We start from the raw sequence: 14,657 nt of genomic DNA, 5'->3' as shown, positions 1-14,657 counted from the left end.
ACAAAAGCAAAATCAAAGGTAGAGCATCATGATTGGCATGACGCCATAAGCATCATCATAGAAGCCAAACATAAAATCTTTTAGGCTACTAACCGGCCGCCTTCCATGCTTACACATGCATGATTGTTGTGTCAGAGAGAAGAGGGGCACGTCCCCCCACCCTTTCTCTCTTTTTTTTTTTTTTTCTTTTTTTTTTAATTTATCAACATCCTTTGTGTCTGTCTGTCTGTGACTCTCTCTGCTCTTCCTCTCTCTTCTGTGTTTTTTCCTCTATAAATTAACACCCTTTGTTCCCTTTGTCCCTCACTTCCTCATCTCAAAAACTCACCCTTTTCACACTGCTACTCCTTCCACAATCCAGACTCTGCTTTCTCCACCAGACCTTCCCAACCAAAACCACCCTTCTTCAAAAGGTGATCTTTTTCGAAAAGTTCAGGAGGGAAAGACAAGGGGACCCCACCTCTTTCTCTCTCTCTCTCACACACATTATCCATCTTCTTCTTGTTGTGTTGTGCTGTTTGTTTTGTTTTTCCTCGTTACTTTCACAAACAAATGTAGACATGGTATTTTAGGCTGCTGTTGCAAAGTTAGTGTTTTTTGGTTTAGATGTCCGAGTCCGAATCACCTGTACTACTACTACTCTTGGTTGCTTCTTCTAACATAACAAGCCTTTCACATAGTTTGAGGTATCTTAGTTAGTTTCACTCCACCTTGTTTTGTGGAGGGAATGTTTTTGGCCTATCAAACCTTTTTCTCTGTAGATTCTGTTTTCTTTTCTTTTATTTTATTTCTTATTTTATAAGTTTTTTTAAAAGAATAAAAGAGAGAAAAAACACCCTCAATGTTTTCTTTGTCTTTCTCTAGCCATAGCCTTCCATTTATTTATTTCCATTTTACTTTTGGCAACTTTTGGCACTACTGAGGATATTAAAAACCTTTTGGAATGCCTCTTATGTGTGCTTGGAACACCAAGAACTGTGTTTTTTCATAGACATACCAACACACAGAAGATCTTGGTGTACGAAGCTTGTCTCTTTTACGTAGGTAGGACCTTTATCCTTTTCTTCCCTCTTGGGATAGCCGAAAGAAGCCATCTTCTTTTTTTCTGCTTTCAAGTCAGTGCCTCTCTCCCCCCCCTGCATCATCCATCTTCTTTAGTTTTTCAGACAACCCCATATGCTCCATTTATTTTACGAGGTGGTCCAAAAGACTCAATTGTTCTGCCCTCCACCCCCCCTATGCTTTTCCCTGTTCATATTACCTTCTTCTCTTAACTGTCATAATTATATCTACCAAAGCAATTCATAAAGCAACACATTCACTAGCAAGCTTGCATATTCTTCTGTCTTTCTTTTTTTTTTCTCCATTGTGTTATTATTAAGGTCCTTCTGTTCCTTTCTTGTTTCCTTACTTTATATATTTTCTTCTTCTTCTTCTTGTGAATCTACTACCCCTTTGGATTCTTTGCTCCATAGGATCAAACAATAACAATCATTTTCTGGTTTCAGGTTCAGTGCAGGAAAATTTGATCAATGGAGAGGTTGAACTCAAAGCTGTACCTGCAGAACTGTTACATAATGAAAGAGAACGAGAGACTGAGAAAGAAGGCACAGCTTCTTAATCAAGAGAATCAGGCACTGTTGTCTGAGCTCAAACAGAAACTCTCCAAGGGAAATCAGAAAGCTAATGCTTCAAACACCATTCTTGACCTGAGTCTGAGCTCAAGTGGCAGTCAAAATCCTTCTAGTTCCTCAAACTAATGTTCTTAGCCATGAGAAGCATTGTGACCCCTCTAGTGACAGTAATTGTTTTTCCTTTTTTTCTTTTAATCTTTTTGTGTAAAACCAATGTCAGCAGTGTAGTTGTAGTTTCTGTTCCATAGGACAATACTAGCAACCCTCTACCAGGGCACTATTACTTCCATTTCCATGTTTAATCAACTTTTCTTTTTTGGGGGGTTAGATGTGAATTTCTCAAACTACAAGGTTGTAAGATGGTGTTTCAGCTCTATCTGCTAGAAAGGAATATAAACTTATTATATGCTTAGCTCTGATTTTCCATGTTTATACTAACATAACCGATTAACATCATGAAATCCAGTTGATTTTAAAAGATTAATATGGAGAATGGTAATTATTATATGAGCCTCTTCCATGAAGCAAAGTGATAACAGGGATCAATGGTGTCGTGTTGCATGCTTTGTTTTATTCTTTTTCACTTTGCTTGGGAAACAAATAATTTTTGCTCGATATCAAGGTATTAGATAAATAAATAAAGTTTATTGGATAAAAAGAAAACGTGGATAGTGTGTCAGTGAGTCCACATTCAAAGTGAAAAGAAATGTTACATTTTTTTAATGAAAATTAGAAAATGAAAATGAAAATGAAGGGTGACAGAGATGGCTTATCGTTCAGATTCTTTTTGTAAGAGATCTTCTTATCAGAAAAGAAGTGATGAAAAGATTCAGGAATGAAAGTCAATGAGGATTGATTAGAATGTGTGAGGAAGAAACAAAGTAACCCAGAAAATATCAGAGTCCAGGACATGACATTGTCAATGCCTCCTACGGTTGACTGTAACGTTGATGCAGATCGTGTTATTATGATTAGTAGGTCAAATAAGTCTTAAAAATTATGTATAATTACCAAATATTAGTATTAAGAGTATTTTCATCCCATTCAGAAAAATAAAGCTCCCTTCTCTATTTATTTACCCCCCTTAAGTACATTATACCATTAAACCTATTTTTTATTTATTTATTTTTGCCTTTTTTAACTTCAAACAATTTTTATATTCAATCTATTAATGTTAAAAATATTATTAACTAAGTCTTAGAAATAGCGGGAAATTTATTTTATATAGTGGGTGAAAACTTTGTTTTACATAGTGGGCAAAAAATAAATCCACTACAAATATAATCCATAATTGTTTTTAATTTATTTTATTTTAAATCTACTTTAATGAATTTATATCAATCAAATCTATATTTTTTTAAGCTGAATCTAATTAATTGAATTTGACTTAATATACATTAAAAATATTTGGACTTTGAAAACTCAAAATTAAGTTGGGTTAAATATGCTCGTTGGTGTTTTAACTTTCAGTGAAAATTAGAATTAGTCAATTTTTGAAACTTTGGTATAATTTAGTACTCTAACTTTAAAAATGAGTGAATTTAGTCCTTTTAACCAAATGTTGTTAAGTTTATTTGATGTTTCAAATGAGTTTCAAGATAGTTGTTTACAATGTTAGTTGAAAAATGCGTTCGAAACGTCAAATAAATTTAACAAAATTTGGTTGAAATGATTAAATAAACACATTTTTTAAAGATGATGAACTAAATTGGTCCAGAATTTCGAAGAGAAACTAATTTCAATTTTTCACTAAAAGTTCAGGGATCAAAAACATATTTAACCCAATTAGGTTGAGTCTTTGATTAGGTCAAATTATGGAATGTTAATCTAAACGCACCTAAGACAAAATTGAGTTGCGTTGGACCTAATTCATGGAAGGTAAACCAAGTTGGCTCAAATCGATTACAAGACAAGTTAGATTGGACCACATCAAAGTCCTACTAAGTTTAGGTCAAACCTAGGTTAGGTAGACCAAGCCAAACACATGTTGGGTCAAACCTAATAAATCTGAGTTGAGTCGAACATAGATCAAGATAAATTTAGGGTCAAGAAGGAGCAAGACAAGTCAAGCCAAGGTAGGCTAAGTGGAGTTAGACCCATCTTGGCCCATGATGAATTGGGTTGGGTTGGGCTCTTGTTAGACTGAGTTAGGTTGATCCCACATTGGATCAAGTTGGATTGAATCAGGTTGATCCTATGTTAGTCCAAGTCAAATCTAGCCTACATCAAATCGAGTTAGAATGAATTCATATCAGGTTGAGTTAGGGTGACCTAGGGTGACCAAGAACGGTTGGGTCAAGTTGAGTCAAGCTCATGTTGAATTGATATGTTTAGCTCACGATGTGTTGATTCCATGTCAAGTTGAGTTGGTTGATCCCACACTTTTTTATTTGGGATGAGCCTAGGTTAGATAAGGATGAGCTAGGTCTACGTTTGGTTAAGTTTGGTCAAGTCCAAGTTAGGTAGAGTTAAGCCTAGGTTAGGCAAAGTCATGTTTAAGTCAAGTCGAGTCAGGTCAAACCTAACTCAGACTAAGTCTGGTTAGACCCAAGTTAAGCCTATGTTAGGTTGAGTCCAAGTAAAAAATTATGCAAAGAAACTAAATATAAGTTGACAAATCAATAGCTAGCTATTAAAACTTTTAGTGTTATATCCGAACTTATAAATCATCTTAACTATTATAATTGAGTTTACAAACAAATCTTATTTAATGTTGTAACCTATTTTAAGCATGGTCTTAGTGGTTTATTTTTAGTTGATACTTTTCAAAGAATACTTTGTTGAATGAACTCTTTCTCAAGTAAAATTCATTTTTGGATGAGTTAAAATGAATTATCTACCCCTCATTTTCAAGTATTTCTACTACATTTCCTTTTTGAAGTCTTTATTCATCTTTTATTTTAAATATGATGCAACACATTAGGATAATTTCCTATCTTTGATAGAGTTTTTATATAATAGTAGTTTTTACCATTTGAGGCTTGTACGATTGAAGATGCAAAACTTATTTACGCTAGTAAATCTAGCCTTTATGGGCCATATACTATGATGCACTGATACTTCAACTTGGGTCACGTATCTGTGTCCGACACGTATCGTGTCTGATACTTTACCGATACTTATAAATGAAATATCTAATTTATAAAGTCATAGTACAATACAATAAAATCTTTGAATAGTGACAAATTTTAGTGAAAAAATAATTAGTCACTATATAGTTTACCGATACTTATCAATGAAGTATCTAATTTATAAAGTCACAGTACAATACAATAAAATCTTTGAATAGTGACAAATTTTAGTGAAAAAATAATTACATCGTATAGTGACCAAATTGAGAATTGGTCAGTAAATTGATAATTAAAATAGTTTCAATGATAAATTGGTCACTAACATTAACTACCAAGTTTTGGCTACTAAAATAATTGGTCTCTAATTTGGAAATTTGGATTCACACATTAACAATCATATATTTATTTGTTTGTAAGAATTATTGTACACTTTTCAATATTCATGTATTATGTATGTATCACGTATATTATCCTATCATTTTGAAAATAAACGTATCGACGTATCAGATACGTGTCGTATCCGATACATGTATCGTATTTATGTATCATAGGTCACATATAGTCTAAGAAACTATCAAAAAAATAATGATTAGGGATCAAATGAAAATAACTAAAGAAGAAGAAAAAAAGAGTTATGCATATAAAAGAATGATACATTTAGTTCAAGGAAGATGATAATGTATCTTAAGAGTTTTTTTATAGTTAATCGTATTGAAAGAGTTTTACTAGCTAAAATTTGAGTAAAAGATTTGTTGGTCCAACACATGTTATCCTTCGATTAAAATTGAACCCTACTTATGAATTGTAACCTATTCAAATTATTGGTCATGGTGAAGGTAATTTGGAAGGGGTATTCCACGAAAGAAGCTACTTAGGAGAAGGAAGAAGATATGAAGTCCCGCTGCTCATATTGTTTTGAGTGGCATAGGTATGTCTTACCAATTTTCTAGGATAAATTAAAAAAGAAGAAGGAAGTATTGTAACATCCAAAATTTTTGTTAACAGAGCATTTGGTAGGAAAGTAACTCAACCTCGTTCAATTGAGTTTATGTCTTTTCTCATTTGGCACAAAATGGAGCTGAGAAATAGAAGAAAGAAAATTTCCTTACCACCCAAGGGGAGTGGATACCAAGGCATCAAGATTACAAGATTTTTCCTTCTTTCTTTTTCCCTTATCTCTCCATCACCTTTTCTTTTCTTTCTCTTCATTTCGTGATTATAGTCCTTTTAATCTAATTATGTTACATTTTTTTTATATGTAAAACATATTTTTCAACCGATATTGAAGCGGGAACATGTCAAATGATATAAACAACTGAAATGTTAACATGAAACACAATTAAAACGGCATAAAAAATTACGTAATTGAATTAAAAGGATTATATTTATTCATTTTTAAAGTTTGAAGATCAAAATATATCAATCTTTCATACAATAAGGAATTTTAAATTTGTGTCAAAGTTCAGAAACTAAACAAATACTTAACCATTAAATTTTATACTAACTTTCAAAAAATTTGATAAAAGAAATTATAAGCATGTTTGTTCAAAATATATCACTTGACTCTAAAAGGATATGAGAGTCGTGTAAGTTCAAATTCACCATATGGGTATAAATATCATGAATTCATGATGCAAAACATTATTCCGTTATAAATAAAAGGAATTCATAACACAACATTATTCCATCAAGACAAAAAATAAAAAAGCTAAAAAGATTTTTATAGACAAACGCACGTTACTATTTAATGAGTTAAATTGAGTTATTTATTTACAATTGAGATATGATTTCTTTATTACTTTTGAAACACCAAGTTATGAAATTTATTATGATTTGTTCATATACTTTGTTTTATTTATTACATTACTAAGTTAAACTTACATAGTATTATGTATTCTAGATTAATAAGTCCAAAAGTGAATTGTTCATTTTGAAGTATACAACAAATTTAGTTCTGGCACAACTTAAAAAGTTTCTTAGTTATCTTTTTGGAAGGAATTTGGTATATATATATATATATATATATATATATATATATATATATATATATATATATATATATATATATATATATATATATATATATATATGTGATATGTACAGTTATTTATTTGTATAACATATTTCATTGTTATAATGTATCTTTTGGTTAGTAAACTTAATTCAAGAATATTAATGTAGAACAAATATCATGTTACCTAAATGTCAATTTACTGTTAATTTTATTATTCATATTTTTTATTGTATATTATGCTCGTAACCTCTATATAGTATTATATAAAAAGTCTCAATATTAATTAGGAGTTAAGACTAAGTATATATAATTTATACACTCTTCTTCATAGTCCTCTCCAATTTATATCTAGCATACGAAGATAAATAATTAATCTTAAAAGACTTCAGGTTACAATCTTAACTTCTAAAAAAAAGAAGGAGAGTTCCAAAATTGGAATTCATGTATATTACTTAAAAATTTAAATCAATAATAATTTATATACACCTTATTTTTTAATATATAATATAATATAATATGTTTGAAATGTTTTTTTTGTTATTGTTTGATTATCATAGCTAATAAATATAAATTCTAATATGTTAAATGCATTATTTTAAATGTAAATAGTTATTTTTCTTTATTTTTTAAATCTGAACTGAACTCATGTATTTTTTTTTTTTTAAATTTAACCGTCTTGATTAATCTAAATATGATGAGAGACAGATGTCTCAATTTTCATTCAACCCTGTGCAATATCAATAAATAATATTTTTACTTTAAAATATAAAATAATTTAAAATGAATTAATTAGAAGAATAAAAATATATTTTTGGTTAGGTGTTAAATAGGGGTAGAATGATAAAGAGGTTTTCATGAAACCTTCTCATTAATCTAATGACTTACATTTAACTAGAGAGGAGTGGAGAAAATTGTTGCGGAGGTGGATCCATATCCTGCCATAAATGGGTACAACCCCGATAGAAAGTACCATATCTTTAGTGATTTTAAAAAAATTATTTGACAGTTATAAATTGTTAATATGATTTCAAATGAAATTTTTTCAAATAAAAAAAAGAAATTAAATAGAAGTAAAATTAAAGATCTAAAATTGTTATTTATTATTATATTTTTCACTTATATGTATTTTCTTTTAATTTATGAAAAAATATATTTAATTATTTTTATTTTAAAAAGTGAGTGTAACATTCCATTTAATAGTGAAACTATTAAATAAAAAAGTTTATAATTAATAAAGTAAAACATATGAAATTCACGATAGAATATACTTATATAGTTATCTAAAATAATTATAACTGTACATATATAAGAAGGTACTCAAGGTTTGAATCATAAAGGATTTTTATCAAAACTATGCATAAGTCCTATCCTAAGTATCAAGTTGAAGGCTCCACAAAGTTCACCGATGCTTCAATGCTTGCATCGTCCTTTGCTCATTCCAAATGGGTGGTCACAACAAAAGAAAATAAACACAACACAAGGTAGCCAAGAAAATAGATAGGGTAAGCTAATTGAACAAATGATATAGATAAATTTTAAACATTTCATATGTGAATAAGTTTCATGCTGAATATAAAGCACAATCACTCAACATAATCATATTATCAACCAAACTCTTCTATACTCGATATTATCCAGAGAAGTGTACTTGAATTGGACTTATGAAGCCAAACACTTGTGGTGATATAAAATGCTCTACCGAGCTACCACACACAAGGTTAATCCTTGTTATAGTCATAAGGATAATGGAACCACCCTTATGATAGGACCTTTTCTCCTCTCACCACCTAATCATTCTTCTCTAAATGAGTATGAATAGCCAGTAAAGTTCAGGATAGCCTCACAAAAAATGGAATAGTCTTAACCTTAAGGTGTGCTCTAGTGAAAACACATCATCAATGGGATTTTCTCCCCATAAAATACCTTAGCACAGGTAAAACATACCTTTGTTTCATAATACAAACCAATCATACACCTTATTTCACAATTACAGGACATTCAAAGAAAAACAAACAACCAAACAGTAGAAACAAGCAAAATAGGACATTTGTCGCTCAGCATTAGTGCTTAACGCCATTTGTCTTGCAAAACTTGGCGCCCAATGCTAAAGTTTGGCACTCAATGCCCAAAAGTCAAATTACTTTAGACCTATGGTGAACACTAGCGCTCAACGCCACCTGGATGTCGCTCAACACTAATCAATTCCCAAAACGTGGCGCTCAACGACGTAATCTGCCGCTCAACACCATATTAGATAACAACAAATGCATTTTGTGGTTTTGGGATAATCTGGACCTGTTTCATAGCTCAAATTGGTATTCCTCTTTTAGGAAGTGGTCGTAAATAATTTTTAAAACATAGTAGCTGGTACCAATTTGATCAATGACTTAAACTCTATTTTCTCCTAATTTCCACAAAATCAAACAACAACATACAACAATTGGTCATACAATCCAAAATACTAAATCATCTATACCAACAAGATTCATCAACATGCAAAACATCAAATTATTAGATTCACACACAGCACTAGCTTCCTTTACCTGGTGAAATTGCTCAACCTACTCTAACAACAACAAAATCTCTCCCAAGTCACAAGATACTCTATCTACACATAGAAATACCACAGAGACGATCAGATCATACTCTTATGATCATTGATCAAAAAATAACCAAAAAGAAGACTACAAGGACATAGGCGACCTCAAAGAGAGACACGTGCGAAGAACATAAATCAACCAAAAGAAGAGCTTAAAATCAACTTACTCAAACAAAGAAATTGATCAGTTAGACTTGAAGATCTCGCCGCGAGGATCACACAGGCGGTCACGTTCTTCAAACAAATGATCACACAATCAAATATTGTAGAGAAAAGGAAAAGGGTTCTCGAGGATTAGTTTTTAGAGAGATAAAATATTTTAAAGTAATGAAACTCATTTATAAAAATTTTGTTTATATTTAAACATTTATTATTAAAATAATCAAGTTTTATTATTTTAAACACAATACTAATTCTAAAATATTATTTTCTAAGCTTTAATAAAGAAGAAATTTATCTTAACTAACTAAATAAAAATGATATAGATAAGTTTATTAGAAAACAAAGTTCACTAGTGGCACTACTAGAAATTCTCATATTACATGGAAATTTTCTTGCAAATTTGTTAAAAAAAATTGCAAGAAAAGACTTTTTTCTGCCATTTTTCCTAAGAATTTTAATTGGCAAGTAATTCCTTCGTGGGTAATCATTTCCTACAAAATTATAAAATTTGCAAGTATTTCCTACAAAATTTGTTGCGAAAAGTATTTTATACAAAATATTTTACAAGAAAATTGGTAGCAATTTCTTGCAAAATTTTTTTCACAACAAAATTTGTAGGTATTTCCTACGAAAAAATTTTCAAAACAAAATTGGCAGGAAATATGAGTTTTTTTAGTAGTGTGGATTCAATAATAATAATATAAAATAATAAAAAAGGAAAAACCAAGATTACCTAATTATAGTTTTCATCACTCTTTTTTGAAAAATTGTGAGTAAAAATAGAGTATCATATGCTTAGGAATATTATACCAAAAAAAAAGAGGTTGAGTTAGGATTTAGCATTTCTAAAAAAGAAAAAACGTTTAATTAAAAATTAGAAAAGAGGAAAGGAAATATAGACTAATATTGTAAACATAAGTAATTATTATAGATAATAAATTTTCCTTTTCATATAAATATCCCACTCACTTCTTAAGGAAACAGAAATAATTTGTTATATATTTATTTATAAAAATATATTTTTATTAACTTTCATTTTTACTTAACCTTGGTCAACTTATCTCAATCGTTTCGTTGATCGGATAAGCAGAGGGAATCGAAAACTAAATTCAAAACTTCAACCCAACTTGTTCCTCATCTTTGGTTTGCACAGAGAGTAATTAAACTATCTCATGTATTTATTTTTATTTTTTATTGTTGTTTAATGTCATACTATAGTAATTGTTACGATTTTTATTATTTAAATTATAGAAAAAAAATTGGTCTTCAAATAAGAGGTATAAAATTCAATGCCAAAAATCATACTTACCTAAAATATATTTTATACTGTGAGAATCTAGAAAACGATATTTTACGATTGATAAAATGTTTAAAATAATGAATACTTGATCATTTTAATATTAAATCGTTAAAGTATGAATAAAATTTTTATAAACGATTAAGTTGATCTTCTACCTTTTTCCTCCTACTAGTTTTGATTTCTATGTATGTTGGAACTCTTGGGCCGCATGTGTCATCTTAGTTTCCTTTTTGAATTTTCATTAATTAGTGATTCTAATGATGTTCCTTGATCTTTGTTATGTTGTTCCTTGGTTGAATTGTGAGCTCTATAGCTTTAAAAGAGGTTTTGGTACTCTTTTGAGTTGTTTGAATTGCCTCACAAGTAAAGGAAACTCATTTCATTGTTTTTAAGTTACAAACATGTTAGAATTATAGATTGTATGGTTGTACTGTGATTGGTTGTATCTAAAAAGTAGAATGATTTGTGATATGTGAAAGTTATGGAATATAAGTGTATAAATTTTGTTTGTCTTGAAATGTTCATGTTTAGTATTGAAATTGAGATCAATTGGTATTGATGTTTGTGATAAACTTGAGTTTTATATGTGCTTGACATCTGTAAAGGTTCTTATGTTTTCTAAACTGGCATTAAGTGAACAATTATGCAAAAATCAAGTTCTGCAACATTATGCAGACTCCCTAGGCAAGCAATTACTTGTTGGGCGGATTCCAAGTCAAGGATTCACGAACTTGGGAGTCATTATGCGAGCAATTACTCGTCGGGTGAATTATGGAAGGATGTTCTCCTCTAGAGTCTCAGTGATACACTCGTTGGGCGAGTAATCTGTCGTTGGGCGAAAATGTACTTTTTGCTCATTGAAAAGACGTGCTCGTTGAGAGAGTGGATCAGAATCTGAGCAATTGTTGACTGATTTATTTTAGAAATTTGGTAACGTTTATGCATGATTGATTGCTAGATAATTGATGAATTAGAATTTGTTGGTACTATTTCAATTAGAATTAGTAGTTGATTGGGTAGTATATGCATTGATGTAGGAGTCTAGTTGGAAGTTATCCTAACACTCTAATAACCTTTCAAAATCTTAATTAGAGAGGAATGAGGTATGTGGTAAGAGGTCTTACCTTGACTAAAGGTGTTAACGGACTACTCTTGTATGTTGTAGAGTATAACTTTTTATTTATCATTCTGCAGAGTATAAAATGTCACTACAAGTGCACAACTTACCAGGATCTGATATCAATGCAAGTGTTTGGATAATCGAGTCATAATATTAAGTCTATATATGGAATTGAATGGTAGATTATGTATGAATTGTGTAACTTCATTTATAAAATGATTTAATCTTTTAATTCCATTAACTTACCCTTTTCTCTATGTCTTGTTTTTTTCTAGTTTCTTTTTTCTTTTGCAATGATCACTTGATTGATGTGAGCAGTTGAAGATTTTATGGCTGGATCAGTGCAAGGAAGAGGAGAAACAAATGTTTAGTTTGTATCTATAATCTCTAGTATATAAACTTTTTCTTTTAAATGAAAAACTCTTAGACTATTATATATAATAATTATATCTCAGATTATCTCATGGATGACTATAATATAATATGTAATATTTTATGCTTTGATTTTGATTTCTATCATCTATGGAATGTATTATTTAATATTTTAAACCATTAAATTAAATGGAATGTTACATTTACGATAAAATATATAAACAAATTATGTTATTTTATATTTGTGAACTAGCTTAAAGTCAACTTAATTATTTTAATGTCTGTGTGAGTCACAAACATAAAGCTAACTATTATAAAGCTAACTATTATGCACATAACCGGATAAAAAGTAGTCACAACTTTAAAAATTTGAAGAACTTGATTAAAGTTTCACTAATAAATAGTAGAATAAAATTGAATAAAATGAATACTCAATTAAGAAAAATAATTTATAAATGCAAAAATATGTATTAACCTTTAATATATACTTAGAGAGAGAGAGAAACTATAAATTTATAGATTATATGATATGATTAGAGAAAATATAAAAAGAAAAAACAAATTTATAATAAGTGTAGATAAAATGAAGGTGCTTGAATTAATTAAGATAGAGAAAAAGAGGATGAAGCATTTTGCATTGAAAATAGAAATGAAGAGTGTCGAATCAAAAATGAAAGGGATTTCACAAATTTTCATCATGTAATTCTGCAGCTAACTGAAACTGACCTCTTAAGGTCACCAAACGAAGTCAGTGTGTGAATTTTTGATATAGAATTAAGGATAAGGGCATCATGACTGAGATTCCCTTTGAAGACCCACAAGTCAGTCAAAATTTTAATAAATGGGTCCAAAAATCACCAAAGATACTTCAAAAAATATTTGATATTATTACAAAACAATAAATAAATTCAGCAATATAACAGAGCATATATATATATATATATATATATATATATATGGCTTAACCAAGAGATGCCTCATAGCATATCCACATATTTATTTACCACTGCACCTCTTGGATTTAACTTAGCTCTATTAAATGTTTCTTCAAACACTATATTCTCTTTGTTTCAGAGTATCTGCAACCTGCAGATTCGGCCATCATAACCATATCTAACACTATATTATGAACTTATAGGACGACTTTGACAAACCAAAATCAATACCAAGCAAACACACAAAATTATATTTGCCTTTTGAAAACCAAAATCATTAACTCAAGTAGCAAACTGAAAATTTAACAGGAATCTCAATAATTTAAAGTTGACTTTCGCTGTCTTTTTGCTGGGGTTTTCAATTGTAATGCTGGATCCAGTTTGCAATTTTTAGTTCACAAATTGGAACATGGAGAAAAGAAAAGTGGGGAACTTTCAAATTATGGGAATGGATGAATATATGAATGATGTTTTGAGTGAAAGTAATAATTAAAAAAATTCCAACCACCTGCCAGTTTTGTAGAAAAAAATACAGTGAAAACTATCATTGCTCCATAGAAAAGGATGTGGTTTGGTGATTGATGCAGTTTTTTAATGCGCATTTGAAAAGAAAAAAGAAAAAAAAAAGACTCATTTCTAACTAAAGAATCAAGACAGTAGTGGTTTGTTGATGCACATGAAGAAACTCACCATTTCTGAGTTTAGAAAATGGGTTGCAAAGAGTTAAGTTGGTAGTTGTGCAATTGAAGGACAAATAAGTAATGAGTGTGTTTTAGTTTAGCGCTTTGTTTTTGAAATGAACGTTTTACTAAACCTTATAATGAAACATGTGCATAAGGTTGTTGCAAAGATACTAAACTGAGTGGTGAGAGAAACCATTGCAAATCAAGTGATGAATGTGTTGCTAATCTTTGTAGCAACAAGAGAAGACATTTTGCATTTTCAAAAATGGAACTTCAAAACGCAAAACACATTCCATGTTTTGGAGTAAAATACATAACAATTATTATCTCTTAAATGAAAAAATAGATTCAAAATGTTAAAAAACTAAGACCAACATATGAAAACAAGTCCCTGAGCTTTTACAACAACTACCTTGTGTCTATCATAAATTGTAATTAACCTTAGTTAGGGATGAAAATTTAGCCTCATCAACCTTTAACAATAAGAATACTCCTCATATATAATAATTGTTTGTTTTAAAAAATAAAAATATTTACACATTTTTATTTATTATTTTATCTTTACGATATTAATATATATTCATTATTTCATCAATATAATATTATTGTACTTTTCATGATATGTTTGTCCTGATTACTTGTAGTTAATAAAAAATTCTTCAAATGTTCATCACTGAAAGAATACAGATTTTAGATGAAAAAATTGTCAACAACCATATTAAAAAGAAATTCCAGTTGCTTTCATAAGTATAAATTAGCCTACACGA

At 29.7% G+C, this 14,657-nt stretch overlaps 1 protein-coding gene across 5 annotated transcripts; it reads left to right on the top strand.

The window, feature by feature from the left end:
* The first annotated feature begins 234 nt into the window (after window positions 1–234).
* On the top strand, window positions 235–2,046 carry LOC114192277 (protein LITTLE ZIPPER 3). 5 transcript variants are annotated; one of them, XR_003606075.1, is made up of 2 exons: window positions 235–413; window positions 1,509–2,046. XR_003606075.1 is itself a non-coding variant. In XM_028081952.1 (2 exons), the coding sequence occupies exon 2, from the start codon at window positions 1,533–1,535 to the stop codon at window positions 1,758–1,760; it is 228 nt and encodes a 75-aa protein (XP_027937753.1). In that variant the 5' UTR covers window positions 436–686; window positions 1,509–1,532; the 3' UTR covers window positions 1,761–2,046. The 5 variants fall into 5 exon arrangements, 4 of the variants coding, with proteins under 4 accessions (XP_027937753.1, XP_027937750.1, XP_027937752.1 ...); XM_028081952.1 differs by lacking the exon at window positions 235–413 and adding an exon at window positions 436–686; XM_028081949.1 differs by lacking the exon at window positions 235–413 and adding an exon at window positions 820–1,044.
* Window positions 2,047–14,657: the final 12,611 nt, after the last annotated feature.

The sequence above is a fragment of the Vigna unguiculata genome, chromosome 7, assembly GCF_004118075.2.
Source record: "Vigna unguiculata cultivar IT97K-499-35 chromosome 7, ASM411807v1, whole genome shotgun sequence".
Classification (NCBI taxonomy): Eukaryota; Viridiplantae; Streptophyta; class Magnoliopsida; order Fabales; family Fabaceae; genus Vigna; species Vigna unguiculata.
This window is presented reverse-complemented; position numbering and strand designations above follow the sequence as displayed.